This window comes from Notolabrus celidotus, chromosome 20 (assembly GCF_009762535.1).
Source record: "Notolabrus celidotus isolate fNotCel1 chromosome 20, fNotCel1.pri, whole genome shotgun sequence".
Taxonomy (NCBI): Eukaryota; Metazoa; Chordata; class Actinopteri; order Labriformes; family Labridae; genus Notolabrus; species Notolabrus celidotus.
The window spans coordinates 27,855,984-27,880,711 of NC_048291.1; the positions used below are offsets into that span (position 1 = coordinate 27,855,984).

Sequence of the window (24,728 nt, forward strand, 5' to 3'; positions counted from 1 at the left end):
CCAAACAGAGGACCAAACAGAGGACCAAACAGAGGACCAAACAAAGGACCAAACAGAGGACCAAACAGAGGACCAAACAAAGGACCAAACAGTGGACCAAACAGAGGACCAAACAGAGGACCAAACAGAGGACCAAACAGAGGACCAAACAAAGGACCACACAGAGGACCAAACAGAGGACCAAACAGAGGACCAAACAGAGGACCAAACAGAGGACCAAACAGAGGACCAAAGAGGACCAAACAGAGGACCAAACAGAGGACCAAATAGAGGACCAAACAGAGGACCAAACAGAGGACCAAACAGAGTCTGTGATGGTTATTTTGTCTGTTAATACCAATTTTGGGGGGGGGGGGGGCAATAACAGGTCCAAGCTCTGCCAAAATAACAGCTTCCCTGCAAGAGATTCCCCCTAGGGTTACTAACAGCTGGCGTTTCCTTTAAGCTGAGGAGAAGCTTTTCACCTGTTTCTAGTAGGTCTTGGTTTAACTGTAAATAGGAAGTCTCTGATGCTGCTGACTTTCTTTAACATTTGCATGTTTGGTCTGAATACTCCTTAATAGAGGACCAGAGGAGCACTTTCTCTTTTGGCCTTCATCAAAATATCCAATGTTTCTCTGTCTTGGGATTGCACTTGTCTTCCCAGGGTGTCTCAGTTTCACTGTAAATAGAAAGTCGAACAGAAGCTGCACTCTGACTTACAACAGCATGACCACAAAAAGATATGTTCCTACTTTCTTGCAGTTATAGATCAAAACTTTGCCCAAATAACAGCATCCAATAACAGCTTCTCTGCAAGAGGTAAGTAACTGCTGGTCTCAGTTTCACCGTTAATAGAAAGTCACACAGAAGCTTCACTTTGACTGACAGAAAAATCAATCATCAAGGACTCTGTTTGTTCGCCTGTTAGCCTTCCAAGATCACTGGTTTTTTTCTTGAGATTGCACTTGTTTATTTCCAGTAGGTCTCAGTTTCACTGTAAATAGAAAGTTGCACAGAAGCTGCACTCTGGCTTACAACAGTATAACCACAAAAAGAGATGTTCAATTGTTCTTGCAGTAACAGATCCAAACTTTTCCAAAATAACAGCCTCTCTGCAAGAGAGACTATGGTAACTACTAGGACAACATTTACATCTGTTTCAAGTGGGTCTCAGTTTCACAGTTAATAGACAGTCACACTGAGTGAACACACATCCTGCCGTTGACTTGCCTGCATGATTTGGTTTCATGTTCGGTCTGAATGAACATTAACAGACAACCAGAGTCATGTTTTTCTTCACTCTCGTCTTCAAAGTCTCGTCATCTGTATTCGTGTTTGTGTGTTCAGGCAAAGTAACAGTTTACTCACACCTCAGTGAGGAACAGAAAACAGAACAACACTTCCACCTACTCTCTCTGGTGGACCAACAGCGGCGGGGTAATTGTTGCCGCCTCGGTTATTCTCAGACATTGGCTTGATACTCAGTTTGATTCTAATGTACACGTAAAGATGAACCGTTGAACTCTCAGAGGCGGGGCTCAAACAATGAGAGTCATTCAGCGCCATGATGGAAAGTTGTGACTGAAATCAAATCCATTCACTTCCAGGAGCTTCTTCTGAAGATCATCTCTCCTCGTAATCGTCTGTGTGTTTCTCTTTTAGCTCTTTTCATATCATTTCTCCTTTCTTCCTCCTCTCTCTTCTCTTCTATCTCTGTCTCCCACTTTTCATCACAAAACACACACTCTCAAACACACACCTGTGTGAGGGGAAACCCCAGGTCTGATCCACCATCTGTGACTGCCAAGCACTGCTGCAGTGTAATGAGAGCAGGCACACACACACACGAACACACACACACACACACACACACAAACACACACACACAATCACAGCTAAACCTTGCAACAAACATTAAGTACTGCTGAAACATGAATGGCAAAAAATGTGGGAAGAAACATCAGATAATGGAACATGATGTAGCATAAGCTGTGTCATCACGCACACACACACACACACACACACACACACACACACACACACACACACACACACACTACCCTCCCTGCCAACATTTCTTGTGCACACACACACCTTTTGCATGTGTGTGTGTGTATTTATGAGCAGAAGCATGATCACAAAAGCCAGCATGCACAGCGAGCACACACCAACACGCGGCGCAGGGTGTGTGTGATCGATAGCTATTGATCTGCCACCTTCAGCTTGTCTTGGCAGCGCTCCATGTTGGACATTAAAATGTCCACACCCGCCAGGATGGAGACATATTGCACACACACACTAACACACACACACACATAGAGACACACTAACACAGATACAGCCGGCACATGAAGGCTTCGTCCTTTAAAAGAGACTCATTATGATTTTATTTCACTATCATCATGACATACATTCATCATGCACATTCACAGAAACTGGATCAGTGAAGTTTAACTGATGCACAGGAGCATGCACGACACACACACACATACACACGCGTTCACCCTCTCACCTCTGTAGCACATTGTCAGCCACAGCACCTCCAGCACCTGACCCCCGAACTCACACACGTCCAATCCCAGCATGGTGCCTCTCTGCAGGGCTGCGCTCAGTGCAACGGCTGGCAGAAGAACCAGAGAGAACCAGAGGAGGAGGGGGGAACCTCCACAGGTAGCAACAAAGTGTCAGAGCGGGAGAAACACCGCAACTAAAGTCTTCAGGGTGAAAGAAAGAAAGAGAGAGAGAGGAAATGAGCGTCTCCTCCCTGGAAGAAATGTAGAAAAAAGGTGTAGTTGGAGGGGTTGAAGGGGAAGAGGAGGAGAAACGTGGTGGCGTGAGAGAGAGAGAGAGAGAAGCAGGGAGGGTATCCTTGGGTGTGGGTGTGGAGAGGATGGGGATGTGTGTGAGTGAGTGAGAGAGAGAGAGAGGGAGAGAGAGAGAGAGAGAGAGAGAGAGAGAGAGAGAGAGAGAGAGGGAGAGAGAGAGAGAGAGAGCAGCCTCTCTTCTCCTCTTTTTCAGCAGCAGAGCTAACAGCCGGCTCAGGATGCTGAAAGCTAGCAGAGAGAGGGAGACGTGGTGAGCCGGCAGAGCTGTCTACAGCCGCATGTTTAATGTGTGTATGTGTGTGTGTGTGTGTGTGTGTGTGTGTGTGTGTGTGTGTGTGTGTGTGTAACTCAGACGCTGGCTATCGATTCACAGACGAGTAGCGGACCCCTCCCCTCCTGCATCCCTCCCTCCCCCTCCTCCTCCTCGTGTCATCATCCCAGAGACTGCAATGAGCTCATCCTTTACCCCCCCTCCTTCTCCCTCTCCTTCCTCCCTCATTTACTCTTCCTCCTCTCCCTCCTCCTCCTCCTCTTCCTCCTCCTCCCCCACTTCTTTTTTTCTCTACCCCTCATCCCTTCTCACGCTACCCTTCCTCAACTCCGGCGTGCTTATATTCCATTTTTCATCACTTTTTCCTGAATCCTCTCGTGCGGTGTCCACTCTCTCCCTCCACCTATTCATCACTGTGTCACGCCATCTCTCCCTCTCTCTCTCTGTCTCTATTTATCTTCCTCCCTCCTCCTCCTCCTCTTCCTCTTTATCTCACTCAGTCCTGTAGTGGCCACACCCTGGTGGAAATCTGCTTCAATCATGACTCTCACTTTCATCTTTTTTATCATCCTTCATCATTTTGAGTTTTTTCATCTCTTTACCTTTTTTGTAGCGATCCTCCTCTTCCTCTTCTCTTCCTCTCTGAGAAGACAAAGAGTTCACAATCAGAGACACTCCCTTTCACACACATCTGAACACACACACACAGAGAGACACACACACACACACACACACACACACACACACACACACACACACACACACACACACACACACACACACACACACACTAACTCACCTTGTCAGTCAGTCAGTCGTCCAGCTGTCATGTAGTGTGTGTTTCTCCGTCTCTCCCTCTTTTAAATCTATTCCACACTCCTTTATAAATATTTAGTTTCACTCTTTCCCTCCTTTTTTTAATCCGGCCTTCATCAGAGTTACACTTCAACAAACTGTAGGTGTGTTTCTTTCTGTTAATGTTGAATTTTTTAAATAAATGTTCCTGCATCGTTGATCCAAACGTGTGATTCTAAAGTTAAAAACACGAACAAACAGGAAGTGTACGCTCTGCAGGAGGCGGGCAGAACGGCAGGACGGGATCTGATTGGTTTGATCATTTGGCTCCTGATGGCAGGGATTGGTTGGTGTTTTCCCAGGTTTACTCCGGCTGTAGATAGCAGCTTTTTTAACCTCTTTTTTAAGAACACATTATGTATTGATCACCATCAGGACATAAAGATCATTTTAACCAGTAGAACAAAAAGTGGATCTAAATCTGAACACCAACCCCAGCTTTAAACACATCCTTGAGCCTGAAGGATACGTGACCATGAGTCTTCAGCATGACTAACCTCTCTCTCAGCTTTAACACTCAGGGCTCTTTCTTTAACTCACAGGCGACACATAAAAAAACGACTGAAGGAGAGAATGTTTGAAGAATAAATGAAAGTTTAAAAAAAGATAGATGTTTTTGTTCTGTGAGTAAAACGACGGCGCTGAAGAGGATCCCTCAAACTGTCAGAACTCTTCAGCGTGACACTAAAACTCCATCATTCTCAAACCCTTAACACCAGTAACAAACGTGTCCATTATCTTTGACTCGCCGCACATTTCACTCCCGTCAGAGTCAGCAGAGGGTCTTTATCCCCGTCTGTCCTGAAGCAAGCCGCGCTGTAAACCCATTATATCATACCGCTTTATGGAAATATAAATCAGCGGCAGCAGTGGTCCCCGGTGGAATGAGTGGCGTCTATAAAGCGTGTGCTTGAACAAGGTAGTGGTGGATGGTGTCATAAAGAGTGAGCGAGCGTGAGCGGCCCCCCAGGGTTCAGCCATGCAGAGACACATTTTTCTATTCAGACTGAATAAACCTGATGAAATGCTCCGCGGGCGGCCGAGGATCAGCTCCCGCCGTGCTCATGGTTTTATTTTTACAACATGAAGTCAGGAGCTAAACGGAGTCGGTATATCACGCCGCCATTAAGGTAAACTCAGAGCTAACTCAGAGAGAGAGTGTGAATTATGAGTAGTTTTATCATGGACTCGATTCTGATTGGCCAAAGGGTGTGAAATAAGTAAAGGTGGAGGAAATGTGTGTTCAGTGTTAACCTGGGTCAGTGAACCTGGGTCAGTTAACCTGGGTCAGTTAACCTGGGTCAGTTAACCTGGGTCAGTTAACCTGAGTTAGTTAACATGAGTCAGTTAACCTGGGTCAGTTAACCTGAGTTAGTTAACATGAGTCAGTTAACCTGGGTCAGTTAACCTGAGTCAGTTAACCTGGGTCAGTTAACCTGAGTCAGTTAACCTGGGTCAGTTAACCTGGGTCAGTTAACCTGGGTCAGTGAACCTGGGTCAGTTAACCTGGGTCAGTTAATCTGAGTCAGTTAACCTGGGTCAGTTAACCTGAGTCAGTTAACCTGGGTCAGTTAACCTGAGTCAGTTAACCTGGGTCAGTTAACCTGAGTCAGTGAACCTGGGTCAGTTAACCTGAGTCAGTTAACCTGGGTCAGTTAGCCTGAGTCAGTTAACCTGGGTCAGTTAACCTGGGTCAGTTAACCTGGGTCAGTGAACCTGGGTCAGTTAACCTGGGTCAGTTAATCTGAGTCAGTTAACCTGAGTCAGTTAACCTGAGTCAGTTAACCTGGGTCAGTTAACCTGGGTCAGTTAACCTGAGTCAGTTAACCTGAGTCAGTTAACCTGGGTCAGTTAACCTGGGTCACTTAACCTGGGTCAGTTAACCTGGGTCAGTTAATCTGAGTCAGTTAACCTGGGTCAGTTAACCTGGGTCAGTTAACCTGAGTCAGTTAACCTGGGTCAGTTAACCTGAGTCAGTGAACCTGGGTCAGTTAACCTGAGTCAGTTAACCTGGGTCAGTTAACCTGAGTCAGTTAACCTGGGTCAGTTAACCTGGGTCAGTTAACCTGGGTCAGTGAACCTGGGTCAGTTAACCTGGGTCAGTTAATCTGAGTCAGTTAACCTGGGTCAGTTAACCTGGGTCAGTTAATCTGAGTCAGTTAACCTGGGTCACTTAACCTGGGTCAGTTAACCTGAGTCAGTTAACCTGGGTCACTTAACCTGGGTCAGTTAACCTGGGTCACTTAACCTGAGTCAGTTAACCTGGGTCAGTTAACCTGGGTCACTTAACCTGGGTCAGTTAACCGGGGTCAGTTAACCTGAGTCAGTTAACCTGGGTCAGTTAACCTGGGTCAGTTAACCTGAGTCAGTTAACCTGGGTCAGTTAACCTGGGTCAGTTAACCTGGGTCAGTTAACCTGTACGCTTCACCTGAGGGGTGCAGCGAAGACCAACAAGCCTGCAGGAGGGATCCAACAGAGCAGGTCACATCTGCCGAGGCCTTCTCCCTGGTGGCTTCTTCAGATCTTTAAGGACCAGGCCGACCTTCTGTAGGAAACAGAATACTGATTTTACAGGGAGACCACATCAGTGAACTTCGCCCTCTTCCATCAGGGCCTGATACCTGGCTTTCTTCAGGTGGTGAAAGACAGCTAGCCAATCCTCCCAGAGCACCGTTAGTTCATGCTCCTGGACAACCGGTGTCTGACCTCACTCCAGGTACACATGGTTCCTCTTTAGGTCTGCTTGCAGTTCTCAGTCAGAAACACGATGCAGAATGGAAGACCGGTCCCGGCTTTGGCTTCCCCCCTTCTTGCAGAAGCTGGCATATCTGCGTTGTGGTGCCTTGTTCTCATTTTCTTTGACTCTCTGCAGGAACCTGTCGTGCCTCCATCTGTATCATCCTTCTCCTTTCACTTTGGGACATCCAATCAAGATGTGGTTCAACGTGCAGTTTTTCAAAACTTCAGATTTTAAATTCGTGTCAGAACATGCGTTGGGCTACTTTTTGAAACTTCTTCAAGTCGCTTGGTAAAACTTCTGACTACCTCAGAAACAGGAAGAACTGCAGGCGTTATCTGATTCATGCATGTTCTACTGAAACAGGGAGCATCCATGTTCAGGTGTTTCAGTACGATCACATCATGAGAGGAGCAATCAGACAGAGTTTTAAAATGTCTTTCTCTGACATCTAGTGGACACTGGAGGGAGTTAAAATATATATGTTGTCCTGTTGTGTCTGCATGTCTTCCTTAATGCTGCTTCCTGATTGTCTCTGTGTATTTTATGTCCATGGACACTTTCTCAAAGACGGTCATCTCCTCATGTAGTTTCAAGTCATTTCAAATCATATGGTGCTATTTGTACTTTTCTTTTTGTTTGTGTTTTGGTTTCTCCTCTCCCTTTTTTTAAATTTAAATTTTATTTTACTTGATTTTATCTTTTTGTTTGATCTTGATCTTTTTAGGGAGCCTTTTTAACATCTGGTGAGGGACTATGGATGTAAACTAGCCTTTTGGCTAATTCTGGCATATTTACAACACAATAATATTTAATTGATATGCATGGTCCATTCAAAATAAAAATAAAAATAAAATAAATTGAAAAATAAAAATGCATTTCTCTTTTATGGGATTACTCTGGATTCATAAAAAATAGGCAGTTTGGTTCTTTGAAATATCAATATCAAATTAATTATTTTTGTAATTGTATTCATTTTTAATTGTATTTATTTTATTTTATTTTTGAATTTATTTATTTACGTATTTATTTAATTCTAATTATTTTTATTTTCAATTATATTTATTTTATTTTGTATTATTTATTTACTTATTTATTCATTCACTTTATTTAGCTATTTATTTATACATATATTAATTTGTATACACTTGTCTATTTCATTTACACTTTAATATAATCTGTACTATGATTATTGTTGTTGTTATTGTTGTTGTTGTTGTTGTTGTTGTTGTTGTTGTTGTTGTTGTGTGTCACTCTGTCTGTGTGCTGTCTTGGTTTTGTGTTTGTATTTAACAAAATATCAATAAACATATCTGTGAAGAAAAAAAAGAAGATGTGCTCGAGTTGAATTCTCCAGGAACAAAACAAAACATTTAACAATAGATAAATTTCAACTTTATTAATTCACAAAGGACTTTCCAGTGGTTATAAAATAGAGCATTGTTAAATTCTGACTGTACATTAAATCGAAGGGCTCAAAGAAGACGACACAGAGGAGACAGTGACGTGCACGCAGGCACGAGTATAAGTTAAGGAAACGTGAGGTGGAAAGAATCTGAAGAGGTCTAAGAATCTGTGTTTGTGTGGCTCAACAGGGAGAAACTGATCAGTCTGTTTACATTCATAAAGCGCTTCATGAGAGACTTTCAGTAGTAGGTCAAAGTGCAAACGACAGGAGGGGGGAAGTGTAAGAGTCCGTCTCTTCCTGACAGACGTACAGACGGAGAAACGCTCAGAAGGAAGCTTCGTGTCATGATGACAACAGACGAGATAATCAAAAGAAATACTGATAAAAGTCTGAAATTAAGAGATATGTGAAACCTGAATTTATCCAAACCACACTTAAAGTCAAACAAGCATCAACAATAAATAACATTCGTTCAGTGCAAAACTAACAACGGAGAACACGTCGCCAAACAAACTTTAAATAGTGAAACATGAACACTCTCAAGATTCAAGGCTTCAAACTAAACACGTCCAGAGAAGAAGAGTCCAGGTGAGTTATCTAAAATGAATCAATGCATGTGATGATGATTATGTTCCATGTGTTTAAACCTCAGGAGGAAGTTTCACATGATGAGGACGTGACCGGCTGGAGAGAGAGTCTGTCCTCTCCTTCTTTTCTGTCCGTTACATCCAAACATCCAAACGCTACAGCAAACTGGGACGACGACAACGGAGGTGCAGAACTCTGAGTCCTTCAAATCTTTATCTCCACCCTTATTCGGCAGTTATCCTCTCAACACGAGGGGTTAATATCTGAAATGACTCTTAAAGAGACCTGTGGAGGGGGTCTGGGGGTTTTCATGGTGACCGTTTTGGCATCAAAGGGTAAAAGAGACCTCACGGACTTTGATGGCGTCCTTTAAGGCTGCATAGCTGGTGGATAACCGCTCATGGAGGCATATGGTGGTCTTAGTTCATTAATTCATGTGTGTGTATGTGTGTATGTGTGTATGTGTGTGTGTGTGTGTACTATGTCTGGGCCAGCTGCAGCTCCTCCAGACCGTGTTTGCCCAGGTGATATCTTGCCAAGTCTTTCCTGGTCACCAGTCCGATCACCTGCGCAGGATCACAAATCAAAAAAGGTTTTCGTCGTTAACAGAGTTTAAAAATGTAGTTTTTGTGTTCCTCAGTTTCTGACAGACACATGATACGACACAGGCGCTCTGACTAACGGACAAATTCAACCAGATCCGTGTCCGGTCTGTCTCCGATCCGTCACAGCACCAGATCTGATAGGTTTCTATTCTAGTCAATGTGTTAACTTCCACTGGATCACACATGACTCCAGCTGTCCTGCGGTCCTGCTCTGAGCTAGGTTTTGAAAACGCAACCAGAGGGTGTTGACGGACGGGAGAGAACGGAGATGGACCGGACAAGGATCTGGTTGAAGTCAGATGTAACGTGTGTCCTTTATGGTTGGTAATCTTTTTATTTTTCGAATAAATGATCTGGTGTTCTGAGTTTTTATGTGACCATATTTTCTTTGGCTCTTTTGGGTTGTGCCCCTGAAAAGTGACCCGTATCACAACAAACTTAAGAAACATTCAAAACGAATACATCTTCTAAAAGTGATAAACTGGCAGATAAACAAAGTCAAACTAAACTGATATGAAAACAATAAAAAAGAAAAGAAATAAGGCTTATATAAACACAGACACAGACACACAGACATACACACAGACACACACACACACACACACAGACACACACACACACACGCTCTTACCCTGTTGGAGTCGTCCACCACCACCAGGTGTCTGAGTCCCAGCGCTCTGAACAACTTGAACACTCGAGGCAGAGACGTTTCCTGCAGAGAAAGAACACCTCCGTTGAATTCAAAGATACTTCCTGTGGAGGGTTTTGTGGACTCACACACTGGGATCCTGTCTTTCCCTCTCTCTCCTCTCTCTGCCTGTCTCTCACTTTAACTCTTCCTGTCCCATTAAAGTTACTAACCATAGACCTTTCTGGAGTCCCTGAGCTCCCTTGTCTCGTAGGTTCCTCTGGATCTCTGCTGTAGATTCCTTTTTTGGGGTCTGTTATTCATTCTTTCTTTTCTTTTTAATTTCATTCCCTCATTCTTTCTATCTTTCTCTCTTTCTCTCTTTCTTTCTTTCTTTCTTTCTTTCTTCATCCTTTATGTCTCCTTTTCTCATCCCCTCCTTTCCTTGTCATTCCTTCACCATTTATTCTCCTCTTTTTCTTTCTTCTGGTCTCCCTCTCTTTTCTCTTTTCTTAGACCTTTCTGGTGTCCCTGAGCTCCCTTGTCCCGTAGGTTCCTTCTGCAACTACTACTATCCATCCCCCCACTATCCTCTCTCTCTCTCTCTCTCTCTCTCTCTCTCTCTCTCTCTCTTCATCTCCCTCTATCCCTCTCTCCAACACGGTCTCAGCAGATGTGTGTCTAACATGAGTCTGGTCCTGCTGGAGGTTTCTGCCTGTTAAAGGAAGTTTGTCCTCTCCACTGTAACTTGCTAAAGGCTGCAAAGTGCTCTGCTCATGGTGGATTCAGAGTATGTGTGTGTTACCTGTGGCACAGTGTAAGGCGTTGCATTCATGAACTCTGTGAGGTCCATCATACACTCCCTCTCGTCCTGCGACACGTGGATGCTCTGGATCGGAGGAAAGCGAGGATACGCGTCCCTGAAGTCCTTCAGCTGGAGCTTCCTCTGAGTCAGCCGGGTCCGTGCCAGCTCCACAAACACCTTTCAGGAGGGAGCGGGAGGAAACGATGACAGATTGCATTTCCATGATTGCAAAAAATGATGCATCTTTTCTCTGTTGCTGACGTTACCTTGTGCTTGAGGAGAACGATGAGCTGCGAGCGGAGGATGAGGCCGCAGAGCTTCGGTGGCTGAACGGGAGAGAGGAACGATCAGAGGTGTGAGTGTGGAGACAAAACCCCAAAGCTCGCCCTCACAGTCTCTCTTTCTGTTACCAGTACAGTATAAAAAAGAACAGCATACTAACCTCCTCACTCGCATGAACCTCCAGGACGACTGGGAAGCCGTTATGATTGGTGGACGTGTTACTCAGGATGTCTACGATGGTTCCCACCTTCTCTATCCTGTTCAGACACGTGACCGGAGCACTCATCACCTCTCTATGTTTGCACAATGTGGAGAGAGAGAAAGCATGTGAGAAAAACTACAAGCACTGAAGTAAAAACAAACATCTAACCATCTTTAATCCTGATGCATTAACACATATAAATAATCTCTGGTACTCTCACGTCCTTCAACGTAATCTAGGAACAGGACGAGTCTCACCTCGCAGTCAGCCAGTGAGATGTGGCGGGAGCCTCCCAGTGCAGGAAGGGGACACTCTGCAGCTTGATGTGGATGTCATACAGACCCTGAAGCATGAAGAGAGACATGAAGACAGGATGACAACGCTGCAAAGAAAAGATCTGCAACCGGAGTGTTTGAGGAGACATTTAACTTAAAGCTGCAAAGTTAAAGCCACACTGAGTGAGTTTACATCTTCAGTCCCTCAACTTTAAAACACTTCTCCTCTCTTCTCACGCTTAATAAGAACCGTTCAGTAATAATGTGATTCAATATCTGATTACTTGAACAATGGTTTCAACACAGATTGAGGCCAGAGCTCCGAGGTCTGACTCTCACCTCTACAAAGTAGTCTCCGACAATCTTGGCGGTCATGAGGACGAGCATGATGGGGAGACCGTAAGTGACGTTTCCTGTCGCCTCCACCATGATGACGGTCAAACTGAGAGTCATCCTCACGATGCCACCTGAAGAGAGCGGGGAGTTAGGACAACATTAGAAACAGAACACACTGGTGTGATCAATTATTCAAATGAGAGCAGAGATTAAAAACTCTGCACGTGTGTTTTTTTAATTATCTTTTACACTTAAGACCTTCTATAATTCTACAGTAGAAAACAGTCATTCATGTAGTTTAGTAAATGTCAGTGATTAAGGGCTGGAGACTGAAGTATAAGAGGTTCTACTGAAAAATAATTTAGATTCAGCTAAAAAAGAATGAACTTTACCCCTGAACTACGTGTGTTTGGAACGGTGGACCCAGGGTCTAAATTCAGTTCAGGGGTAGATAATCTCCCCCCTAAAAAGCCCCTGCTAGGGGGGTAGTACTTTTCAAAAGTCCCAGGACTTTCAGGGGGCGGGGCCTGCAATGCTGAACATATCTGATTGGTAGATTAACCTCAGTGTTTTTATTCCTCCCTCCGTCCACAATAACATCACACACATCTGTGATTCTCTTGATTTCTCTTTCTTTCATTAGTTTTTATTTGTTCTATCTTTTTTGTATGTGTGTGTACTTTTCAAAAGAAGAAGCTGTGATTCTCTTGATTTAGCAGCTTGTAACAGTAGTCTTCTCTCAGTCCACCGTGAATGCGTCTCTCCTCCTGGTGTTCCGGTTTTAAAAGTGACCCTGTAAACTGGAGACCTTCAGCTGAACGTGTCAGTGTTTGTGGAGTTTACACAGCTGTTGAAACACAGAGGGAGTTCCTGGGAATGCAAACTAGTTTAGTTTTTATTAAGATTTCAAAATATCCTCATCAGATATTTAATGATGGTCTAAAGACGTTTATGAGGGATGCATCCTGCTGAGAGTCTCCAGTTAACAGGGTCGCTGTTTAAACCAAAACACCGGCCGATCTCTGCGATCACGGCTTTTTGAGTTCAAAAGGATTTTAAAGGCGTGTTGAAACGTCTTTGCTACTCGCGCTTATCTCCTCTCACGTGTTGATTCAGTGAATCCATCTGTGATGAAATATAGCACCATCTAAAACAGACCAGCTGAGTCTCTTCATGCTAACAGGCTAACTGTAGCTAATCTCAGAATGATACCTGCCTGTCCGTCTGCTTCTATGGTGTCATCTGTGATGAATGGCATTCCTCTTTGTTTTACTGCCCTCTACTGGTCTGGTGGTGTAGTGCATTTACTTTTAGTTCTGGGGGCTAAAAGACCCCGGAACTCTTGGTCAAAATGCATCTAAATAGTTCAATTTTTGTGTGAACTTGCAGAACACTGGTTATCATTCCTCGTGGAGCACCGAACACAAACACTCACAAGGTGTGGATAAATATACTCACCTAACTGAGCTGCTGCTCCAATCAGGGCGTATTTACCAGGTTTAGCCCAGATCTAAAAACACACGCAGAAACAAATCTATGAATGTTCCAGTCTGTGTGATCGTGAAAGTTAAAGGTCACTTCGGAGCAGGAGACATTCAAACACGCTCTCACCTGGCCGGTGGATGTGGTGGAGGCCAGCAGGATCCCAAACAGTCGTCCCCAGGCTGCTCCGATCAGCAGAGACGGGATGAAGACTCCGGCAGACACCGCCAGACCGTACGTCCAACACGCCAAGAAGAAGTATGTCAGAGTGAACAAAGCCAGGGTCAGAGGGTTGTAGGTTCCTGTACGTAAGAGTGAGACAGAACGAGAATGTTTCCACGTGCAGAACAAAAGGTGGAAGAAAACATCTGTGATTGAGTTTGTATGCTGGATTTACCCGGCTGGTTGTGGAAAAGACTTCTAACACTTCTCTCAGGAGTGTTGAAGAAGGCTGTGGCCATGGAGTTATACTCTCCATCTGCACAGAACAACTGTGAGAGTGAGAGAGTGAGAGAGAGAGAGAGGGAGAGAGAGAGAGAGAGAGAGAGAGAGAGAGAGAGAGAGAGGGCAGCTGAGTCCATCTTAAGGGGATCATGAATGTCTTCTTGATGATACATGTTTAAGTTGTCGAGGGATTTCAGTGAAAACCACAAATGTTAGCATCAGGGTGGCGCTTGAGGGAAGGACAGATCTTAATAAAGTCTGCAGAATTTAATCAGAAAAGGTGTGTGTGTGTGCATGCATGTGTGTGTGTGCATGCATGTGTGTGTGTGTGTGTGTGTGTGTGTGTGTACCTGCAGTGGGTACTCCTCTGTGTGATCCGGTCCCAGAGGCTGACAGTCATTAGAGAAGTAAATCATGGTGAATGACACTGCTGCTGTAACTGCAGCAACCAACATGGCCTCCATCACTTGCAGGCAAGGGCGATGAACATACCTGTCACACACACACGCACACACGCACACACACACAGGATGAAGTGAATGCATAATAACTTTAATCAACATGTACTTTTGAAACACTGGCAGTCAGCGTGGAGTTTCCAAACAATGAGGAAACTCTTGATTTAATTCGAGCAGCCAAGCGGTAAACCAGCACTCCAGGCCAATTCTCTCTCTCTGTCTTTGCCTCCAGGTCTGTAAGTATTGTTATGAAAGGTGACACAAATACAGACTGTGTTAACTGACAGAGGAGTGTTTTCAGATGCAGGACTGCCACGACAGGTTCTCAGTCCCACACAATGAGCACGGAATCCAGATGTTGTTTTGTTTAATGTCAGCTATGTTGACCAAAGTTCAGCAGATATGATTTGAAGCTGTCAGTCAAAGTCTTTGTTGGACTACAGCTGAGTGTGTCCAGGTGTTTAAAGACAATTGAATGAATTAAACACGACATTCAAGCTGCTGAAGTAATCTGAGAAACTGCTGAATATCTTGCAACTCTGATTTAACATCTCAACCATCGCTCCAGACCACACGGAGAGGTTGGCGATGAAACAGGCCGTAGATGTTGTGATAACCACGGACACAGAAGGAGTTTAATAATGGGGCTCCTCAAGCTCTCATAGGCTCTCAGGGGAAATCTGTCTTGCAGCCGATGACTCCACACTTTTCTACAAAGCGTGGAGACAGGCAGACTTTTCTAAAGCTCCCCTTCTTCATATTACGTCCACATGACTTCATTTCTGAGGTGCAGACTACAAAACAGACCAGCTACTTGAATGAACGTCACTCCTAATACAAGTTAAAGGTCAATGTGCAAGTCATGCAAGATTGAAGACGGTGAACACCTCCACCAACTGGATCAAACATCACATTTTTATGATCCAGGTAGTTGCAGATGGATGCACTCAGATCTTCAGGTGGGTGATTGAGGTGCTGAAATCTAGAGCCTGAAAAAACAGTTTGTATTCAGAGCTGGAGCAGCAGATTCAGAAGACTGCAGTGCGTCTTCTCTGCCGCTCCTGCTGATTGGCGTGCCGCTCGTTCACGTCACAGTAAAAGTTGACCTCTGGATCAGGACGCAGTTACAGAAGCGTGAACCAGCTTTGATAAGCACCTCGTTTGTTGCCAGCTGCGATGACTCAGAGCTCCGGACATCAGCGGTTCTTTCCTAACTTTAATAAATCATATTAACAAACAGAACGACACTTTGTGCTGCTCAATGAGGAAGTAAGAACATCGGGTGTGAAAGCAGAAGTCACCCTGTGATCACACCTGAGGTCTATAATTAATCACTGTTATCACAAGATGCTGACTTTCTGCGAAATTAAGATCACAAGTCTTCATCCTGCACCACACCCTGTCTTTGACAGACAATAACCAAGCCTTCATGCTGCTCTGTGTTGTTTTTCTTGGCACACAAAGAAAGCCGTGTTTTTTAATGTCACCTGACCCTTTGTTGAAAACCTTCCCAGACTTCACAACATGCTGTGTACTTGTAAACATCTGAGACCTCACCTGATCCTGAAGATGGTCAGCCAGTAGTTGAGGACATTGAACAGAGCTCCCAGTAATCCACCTGCAGAAAAAAAGATGATAAAACTACAGTCAGACCAACAAATACACAACACATCTCTTAGCTTCATGAAGAAACCTCATTCCAAGACTTCATCTGTACCTATAGCTCCCATCACGATGAAGAGAGGGATCTCATAGAGGTTATAGGCCACAGTCTGAAAAACACAACGTCACATCATGTCATCTTTTACAGAAACAAAACACTAAACTGTAGAGAGTAGGAGACTGTAGGAGAGCTGAATGAGGACAGTTTCATGTTCAATCCACCGCAACAGGCAGAGAAGAATCACCATGGAACGATCACTGACGAGGAAACACTGGGACTGTTTCTGTATGTTTTTCTATTTTGTATCTTAAGTTAGTAGCTGGGTAATAAGCAGGATTATGAATGATTAGCAGGTTGTTATGGGAAATAGAATCTGGACAGGGTGAAAACCTCTTATAGGAGCTTCAGATGGCCTGTTAAAGGACCAATGGTCTTCAAAAAGTGAACAGTATTTATGATCTCTTCTAGTATGCACAAATAAGTTTCATACATCCGTCTCAAAGCGTCCAAAGTTGATGAGACCAGGGTTGGAAAGTTCTCCCGGGTTGTTGTAGTAGATACTGAGGAAGAAGTTCAGGGTGAAGGTGGAGATCATGGAGGCAAAGAACTGCAGAGGAGAGAGAGAGAAAACAGAGGCTGTTATTCCTCATCCACCCTGGGCTTAGGTCTTCCTCTCTTCTGAAGTATTCTGAATATAAACAACACGATTCTAAAGTCACCGGTCTGTAATGGAGATGCACATGAGAAGGAAGACTTACAATCCTCCATGTCAGCATCTGGTTCCAGAAAGACGCTCCCTCCTCCAGAGAGAACAGAACTCCACCTGTCGACCGAAGAGGTACAAAGTGTCTCAGTCCACGAACACCTGAAGCATTTAGTCTGACCAGATGATGTCAGGTTGAGATGAATCCTTGTGACCTTTGACCTGATCCGATCGGTCCATCTTTAGGTCCAAGTTATTATTCGAGACGTTCCTCAGACATGAGGTTAACTAAAATTTGATGACAACAACGACCAAGAGGAGTTTCTTTCTGAAGCATTGATTTGAAGTCGACCGCTAGAATAAGATACCAACCTCTCTGCTAAGTTAAAGATGAAAAACAACCGGTCTGAGTTTATTTACTGTATCAAATTAAATTAAAGACTTGCTGCAGAAAGGTTATTGGTTACACAGGTTACATCATTTAATAAACACTGGGCTGAATTTGACTTCTATTTCCTTCTTCTGTTTTTTTTCTTCTTCCTCCTTTAGGAGGGTTTATGGCGTGGGGCCAGATATATTGACGCTATGAGGTTTCGTTCTCTGGTTGTGGATCTTGATCCGGGTGTTGTCACATTGTTATCTTCTTGATTAGTTTTGTTTTTGCTTCTTTTTCTTATGCTTTGTTTTATTGTTGGTGTGCATTTATAAAAAAGAAAAAGGTTTGTAAAATCTTGAGATATCAGCATCTATCCATCCATTTATCCATCTATTTATTTGGCTTAATTAACATTAAAAAAACAGAAATTTGCTCAAAATCTGGAGATATTACCTCCAAATATTCCTCAGAAACTACTTTAAAGACTTCTTTAGTCTGAAGTTTTTTATTGTCATCATAATTAAGTGTTTATGTTGTTTTTTTAAATCTAAATCAAGAGTCTGAGGCAGAGCTGGGTCAAAATGTGCAGACTGTGAGTCCTGCTGAGGCAGATTGTCACAAAGGGTTTTGTTTGTTATTATAAAATCTGTTTGCAACTGCTGTGACGTTTAAAGATGGTCTGAAAACCTCCTAACATCTCATTAAATACACATTGAAGTATACAGATATAAAGGTGAAACATGGGCTGATATGCTCAGAATAAAAAGGATGATATCACGTTTTATTCGTTCCTCCAGCTGTGATTAATAATCCTTTTGTACGATGAATTAGAAACAGCATAAAGGATTAGTTTACAGTTATTTGCCCACAGTGGGACATTCTGAAACCATCAGTAGGTTTGAGAACGTTTCTGAAGCTGCAAACTAAAAATACAAGATTAATCCGCTGTTGTTTCTGGACCTGCAGAAACATCAGGGATTTATTTGTTCACTTAAAGCTCAGCTGCCAGTTTTCACACAGCTCTCACAGTTTAGTTTCATCAGTCATCACAGCGATACTGCCATTCCTATTACAACAAGCATTACAGGCATTGTGACGAGCACCTTAGAGGGAGTTTCCTCACAGCTTGTCTTTGTTTTCAGTTTGGGCGTGCAGCCATACTAAAGCACTGCTGCTCATAAGTAGTTAAACTGCCTCAACATATTAGACAGATTAGTAACAAAGATCATGATTATACTGAGCAGAGCGAGACGGCTGTGTTATTGTTTTACCGACTGGCGCTCCGAAAGCAGCCGAGACTCCAGCAGCAGCTCCAGCAGACACGAAGTCACGTTTCTCTGTGTCTCTGCGGAAGTATTCAAAGATCTACAAACACAAACACAAGATGTGTTCATTATACGTTCAATGACCTGGGAACACATGGACACACGACATGAGCTCACTTCACACACTGACCTTAAAGTCTCTCTTTAAAGAGGTGCTCCTGCCCTGAGACACTCCTGCAGCGACCACAGCACCGGAGTGAATCATGGGACCTTCCTAAAGCGGACGAGGGGACACAAGAGGAAAGATGTGACACAGAGTTCTGGATGTTTATACACAAATCAGTATCATGCATCAAAGAGGTCGACATAAGGCTCAAATTGCCATGGTATGAATGCTTTGCTGGTTCTGACGTCCCCCTGACGCCCAGGCTGTAAATCCTGGGCGTCTGAATCCTGACCCGGACTCCCTCCAACTCAAAACAGCTCTCATGGCATTAAAGCCTTTATGCCGAGTTACTTATGAGTAACTTACTTGTCTGCTTATGCCGGTCATTAAGCAGCAGATTTGGCAAAAATATTTGTTTTTGGCGACACCATGATCACGCCAACTCCAGCCGTCTCTCCAGTGTGGCTGGAATGTTCTCTCCCTTCTCCTCTAATACTACACGTCACTCTCTCCCTCGACTCCTCTGGTGATTTTCTTTTCTTACATGTTGACTTTTGGCGGTTTTACAAACATACTAGTCTTTTTTTTTTAAGTTATATTTTTGGCCTTTTTGCCTTTATTTGATAGGACAGCTGAAGAGAGACAGGAAATGTGGGGAGTAGAGAGTGGGGGAAGACATGCAGGAAATGGTCGACCGGCCGGGAATCGAACCGGCGACCCCTGCGACGAGGACTGTAGCCTCTGTAGGTGGGGCGCTTAGACCGCTAGGCCACCAGCGCCCCACCAACATACTAGTCTGAGAGAAAACCTGCACTACAGTCGGTGTCTTGGTGAACACCTCGAGTGTAGTAATCCTTTTGGTGTACCGATATTGATCTGTCTTGTGACTGTCACATTCCTCTCTCTGGGGCACAAAGTTTCACTTTGTGAGAGTTATGAACGTCTCTGAATCTGCATCAAATATTTACCTTTCCAACTGCAAGACCACCAACCACGGAGCTGATGACACCGCACACTTTCACTAGCAGCGTCTGAGGAACACAGACACACAACATGTTACAGAACATCACGTAGGAGATCAGATACATCCATCGACACGTGTGTGTGAGTTTGTGTGAGTGTGTGTGTGTGTGTGTGAGTGTGTTTTACCTTGAGTCGTACGACCCGTGGAACCTTGACTCCGTTCAGGTAACATTTGATCTGAGGAATACCGCTTCCTGCTGCTATAGGCTGAAAGAAGAAGGGCGACAAAGACCGGAGAGTTTGAGAGATATACTGAGAGCTTTGGTGTTCTATAGGACAGATATCTGAGGAAGTGTGAGGCGCTCATTCTCATAATGAAACTACTTTTACACGATGTGTGTCGAGTGTTAAAGAAGCAGACTTCAGGAATCTGAGTCAGTGTGTTTCTGATATCTGATCACCAAACGGTGGCTAACCGGACCGCTAGAAAAAGAGAAGCACATCTTTAATGTTACGCCAGTTTGGAAGTTCAGATCCGCGACTGCCCGTTAAGTTTTACTTCCATGTCTTACTCACTGACCTGAAGGTCGGACTGAATGAGAAGTTTTATGAGCATTTACTCACAAGCACAAAAAGAGGAAGGGAACCAAAATACGGATGTGAGGGTTTATATTTAAACCAAAAGGTCACTTTTTATTCTCCTTTGGTCTTACCTCAAAAAACGCAACAATGATGGAGCCAATCATCACGATGCCAGCGTTCAGGACGGCCCAGAGGATGAGGGAGATGGAGAGGCCGCCCACCTCTGTGAAGTTCTCTATGTCTGTGAGGGTCAGAGGTCAAGGAAATGCATAACGTCTTTATGCCATGTTACAAAAAACAGTATTCGGCACCTAAAATATCATTCTTCACACCGCGTTCTCTCCGGTCTCTCGAGCACAAAGCTTCAGGATACTCTGTTTGACCACTTGGTATTTGATGCCTGCCAGTTGCTCCACAGCGATGTCGATGAAGCAGGCGATGAGGCCGGTGAGGAAGCCAATCAGCCCGCAGACAACCCAGCGACTGATCTCTAGACAACGGAAACCCTGAGGATTCAAATCAGAGGAGAGTAGGATGACAAACTGAACAAAAGGAAATAAACATATCAATCCATGGTGGGTGTTTCCTCTTCCTCTCACCATGTAACTCATCCTCCTCTCCTCCTCCAGAAACAGCTGGTTCTCAATGTTATCATAGTCCAAACTCTGGAATGAGACAATATGAACGTTGCATGATTTAATAGTTAACACATCCTGAAACATTAATAACAGACTGTGTGTGTGACTGTAAACACCTTTCTGGGTCAATGAAAAACTTAATATTTCTTAATACAAAGCTGATTTTATTTAATAATGTAAGCTTTCAATCGGTGTAAACTGATTACTGAATTATTTGTTTCCCAAGAAATGTTTGGACTCGATGGCCTGAAATGAAATGTGTCCCTTAACTGTTTCTATCCTTTTTAAAGTCAAGCAACATTAAATACAAAATATACTACATTAAATCAGGGGAACATTTGATTATCCAAATCCTGTTTGATGAGTTTTTACCTCAAACTTGAGCGACAGCAGCTTCTCATTATGAGGGATCTCTTTGGGCCGCCCTCTCAGAGAATCCTGCAGGATGAAAAACACAGAACAAGAACAAACATGAACCAATAACCTTTGACCTTTTGAGTTATCTGAGGAGTTAAATCAGAAGTTCATGAACACAGCAGACACTATCAGAAAGACGTATTTTAATCACTCCAAAAGAAAAAGACTGACAGATTTGATTTCACAAAGATAATGGAGACGTAGTTTGAGGTGGGTGGAAGATGCAGTGAGTCTCCAGTGTTTCCTCCAGAACGTTTACAGGACATGTTTTAAAGGAAACACCGGAACCAAAGAGTGAATTCTGACATGCAGAGAAGCCAGCTACATGCAGCTCAGAAGGACTCCAGTTCTGCCTCCCTCGCACAGCTGAGGGTTGAGTGTGCAGCCACATGATGAGCAGCAAACCAAGCAACTAACATGCAGCAACCTTCAGAGCGACACACAAATAAAACATGTTTAAAGGCGAACAGCAAACCACATGCACGGCATCACATCTCCATCAGGCAGGGGAATAAAAGTGAATCAGTTTGTTTCTGTCGCGGAGGCGGAGGAGGAGGAGGAGGCCTCCTGCAGCCTGATGGAGCTTTAAAGACTATGTGTTATAGTTATGAGGTAATTAAGACAACAATGTAAAATATGGTTTCATGGTCGATGCAGGGTCTTAAATTGCATGATTTTGTCTCTACTAATATTTAAGACTAGTTTTCTGGATCCTTCCTGGCTGTTTGTGGGAGACGTTGTGAGTCAACACTTTGCTGATGCACAGTAACCTTCTCTGTCATTGCTTGCTGTGAATTAGAGAAACAAGCAGTCCATGTATCATTATTCTTAACCGGACAGTTTTGCAAAAAATGTCATCTTTTTTTCTCCTCAGAAGGATCCAGCGTGTTGGATACATCAGCGTCCAGCAGTCAAGGCTGAGCGCATCATCGATTCATCGTTTGCAAAGCCAGCAGAGAATTTCCAAACATGTGCCTCTCACGCTCGCTGAATGAGTCAGCTGTCTCTGAGCCAAATGGTCAATCAGACGCTCCTCTGTGGATCAGACTTCCTGTGTTATTAGTCAGACTGAGGTTTGATTAATGTGAGTATGAGTCTCCGTGTGTCCTCTTCAGTCGGCTGTGAATAAACCCCTACGTGTCGCGTGATTCGGTTGTGCAAAGATGAGTTGTTATTCTTATTTTGAATGAACAGACACTACTAAAGAGATGACACTAGAGGTCTGGATGGAGTGATGATCGACGGGAGGGACAGACAGAAAGAATTGGTGACATTTGGAGCCCGGACTTTACCTCCTCTGACGCCATCTCCTCCTCCAAATCCACCGTGCTCAGTCTGCCTATCTGAAATACATTTTCTCCTCCGGACAGCTACAGACACCACAGACACCAACAGAGATATAGATGCAGATTTGGATGTGGGAGGCAAATTTTAGGCTTTTGTTTTGACATCACACAGATGATTATCGAATGGATGCAAGTGATTTAAAAGATGACTGATTGACACATTTAAACCCTTGATTAAAACCTCGATTAAAGCTCCTGTAGGGAACTTTCTATTTGCATCATTTGTTCGCTGATCTTGAACGTGTTGTGTTTTGTCCCCCTTCTTTATTTTTACACTCAAATACAAACAAAGGCTTTCTCTGCAGCTCACTTCACCTGACACCTACGCTGGAGTGATGGTTACACAGAGTAAATATAACAATATATAAGCGGCCGCTCTTATTCTTGATGGTCCTACTTGCTATTAGAGGTCAGGGTGTGACAGATGTGTCAAATTCAGTTTCATGGTCAGTTAAAAACTTACGGTGGCCTGGAGGTGTCAGATGATTTGCATATTGTATACTACTATACTACATACTGTCCTTCCGCCCACCGTTGTGGGGTGTGTGGGATCTGTCTACGGTGGGGTGAATGAGCTAACCCAGCACCAGAGTAGCATCATGCTAACAGAGCTAACACCGGACACGAACGCCACATTGGAAGGATTTCACCTGCTGTGGGCGGACAGGATACAGGAGAGCCAGACTGAACTAACTGGTGAAGAAGGCCAGCTCAGTCCTGGACCCTGTGGAGGTGGTGGCTGACAGGAGGATTATGGCCAAGCTGTCGTCTCTGATGGACATTTTCTTCTATATATATTCTTGTTAAATTCTTGTTCTGTACACCTTCTTGTTTGCTGCTGTAACTCCATGAATTTCCCCGTTGAGGGACGAATAAAGGAGGATCTTATCTTATCTTAATATATAAGGGGATCTCATCGTCAAACAAACCCAAGGAGCTGTGAGACGAACCTGGGAGCTTTATACGACCTCTCCCTTCATGGTCCCCTTCTTGACCTCTCACTCCCTGGTTTCCTCCTCAGCCATACGAACAGATAACAATATAACTCACAGAAGGTCTGTGTGTGTGTAACCTACTAACTTCTAATAAACACTGGAATAACACACCATCATTTCTGTATTGTTCTCATCTCACTCTTAAAATAACTTCCACCGTCCTCCTGTCACTCTTTGCAGTCCTGTTGTGGTGTTTGGATTTGTGCATCTTATTAATATTCTTGTGTTTTCCCTTTTGCAAAGCGTTCTGAATATGCAACTCGTCTCTCACCTCCCAGCCACAGTAAAACTCCTCACAGGAGCATCAATGAAATCAAGTTCAAATAAGTCACTTCCACTTTTTGGCCTCATTATGATCCAGGAAGTAGTACGGCTGTCTGCAGGAAAAAGGAAGCTAGAATTTCCACTCTGTCTATATCAGATGGGATTATGACTGTTTTAGTCCAGAGACAGCCTGCAGTATTACTCATAGCATTATCATGACTTTAAAAACTCCTGCAGGGTAAATATAAGCATGATGCAGCAGGTGTACAACATGTCCCTGTAGTAGCCCCATGGTGCCTGACTGAAAATGTTAATTTAATACATTTATATTCATATTTACATCATCAGCCTCTCTTAAAGTAAGGCTAACATGTGTTTAAAGTCTCAGGATGTCTAACAGTCTATAATTCCTACTTTTGCTAAAGCCAGCTTGATAATCTGGCACCTTTAGAGTCTCTGTAATCTGATTATTGGTCTTAATAACAGAGTATAATGAAGTGCATCATGCTATTAATTGCATCAACACTTATGCAATAAATTTCAAGCAGTTACAAACAAAGCCTTCTGATGAATAACCCAACTGTAAACAAACCAAATAAATATAATATAATAAAATATAATAAAAGGCAATGCATTCAAACTCAGCCCCACACCCACAGGTCATGCACTGAGCCTTTAAAATATATAAACATGAAGTATCTTAATAATAATGAGAGTAACGGCTCTTCAGCTGACTTTAGCTAACATGCTAACCTGTCTGGAGAGCCGCGGCTCGGATCCGTTCAGCAGCGGGGTCCCCTCCCCGGGGGGTCCGGACTCGTCGGCCCTGCTGGACCAGGAGACCTTCTTGGTGATGTTGGCCATGGTGGACTCGGGTCTCTCTCCCAGACTGTCTCTGCCTTATTTCATTAAACTCAGTCTTTGCTAGCTAACTGTTGTTATTCCTCCTCAGCTCCCCATGATCATCCCTGCAACTCGTGACGTTTAGTAAGGGTCGCGCGCAGGGCCAAAAATATCCTCACCTCGCGTTGCATCATGGGAGTTGTAGTTAATAAGGCAAAAACACAAAATATGATGACAAATGAAAAGAGAAAGTGTTCTTCACATGTTTCTGTTTATTTTTGTACAGAGCACCCTGCAGAATACAAACTAAAAGGGAATTAATT

The 24,728-nt window shown here is 43.8% G+C and overlaps 2 protein-coding genes across 4 annotated transcripts in view; both read right to left on the reverse strand.

The window, feature by feature from the left end:
- Positions 1 to 3,042, reverse strand: part of arhgdig (Rho GDP dissociation inhibitor (GDI) gamma) — a 34,629-nt gene extending 31,587 nt beyond the window's left edge. Inside the window, exon 1 of the mRNA XM_034711220.1 lies at positions 2,495 to 3,042. Coding sequence (XP_034567111.1) covers positions 2,495 to 2,567 — 73 coding nt within the window. The 5' untranslated portion in view covers positions 2,568 to 3,042. The remainder of the gene's footprint in view (positions 1 to 2,494) is intronic.
- Positions 3,043 to 3,118: 76 nt separating this feature from the next.
- clcn7 (chloride channel 7) lies at positions 3,119 to 24,557 on the reverse strand. 3 transcript variants are annotated; one of them, XM_034711222.1, is made up of 26 exons: positions 24,316 to 24,557; positions 22,250 to 22,327; positions 20,913 to 20,978; positions 20,502 to 20,567; positions 20,276 to 20,408; positions 20,034 to 20,143; positions 19,507 to 19,587; positions 19,326 to 19,388; positions 18,382 to 18,465; positions 18,198 to 18,291; positions 16,606 to 16,670; positions 16,338 to 16,454; positions 15,902 to 15,956; positions 15,742 to 15,802; positions 14,077 to 14,218; positions 13,680 to 13,773; positions 13,412 to 13,584; positions 13,259 to 13,310; positions 11,804 to 11,931; positions 11,447 to 11,532; positions 11,148 to 11,280; positions 10,972 to 11,031; positions 10,706 to 10,882; positions 9,904 to 9,984; positions 9,130 to 9,233; positions 3,119 to 3,138 (listed from the first exon to the last, which is right to left on the reverse strand). In XM_034711222.1, exons 1-25 carry the CDS (start codon positions 24,424 to 24,426, stop codon positions 9,147 to 9,149), a joined length of 2,397 nt encoding a protein of 798 aa, XP_034567113.1. In that variant the 5' UTR covers positions 24,427 to 24,557; the 3' UTR covers positions 3,119 to 3,138; positions 9,130 to 9,146. The 3 variants fall into 3 exon arrangements, with proteins under 3 accessions (XP_034567113.1, XP_034567112.1, XP_034567114.1); XM_034711221.1 differs by lacking the exon at positions 3,119 to 3,138 and having other exon boundaries at positions 8,044 to 9,233; XM_034711223.1 differs by lacking the exons at positions 3,119 to 3,138; positions 22,250 to 22,327 and having other exon boundaries at positions 8,044 to 9,233.
- Between the last annotated feature and the right edge of the window lie 171 nt (positions 24,558 to 24,728).

Coding starts and splice junctions, on each gene's coding strand:
- clcn7 (XM_034711222.1), bottom strand. CDS start 24,426: ATGGCCAACATCACCAAGAAGGTCTCCTGGTCCAGCAGGGCCGACGAG. Junction 19,389..19,506: donor CACGGGTCGTACGACTCAAG/GTAAAACACACT, acceptor TGTGTTCCTCAG/ACGCTGCTAGTGAAAGTGTG. Junction 9,234..9,903: donor TGGTGGACGACTCCAACAGG/GTAAGAGCGTGT, acceptor GATCCTGCGCAG/GTGATCGGACTGGTGACCAG.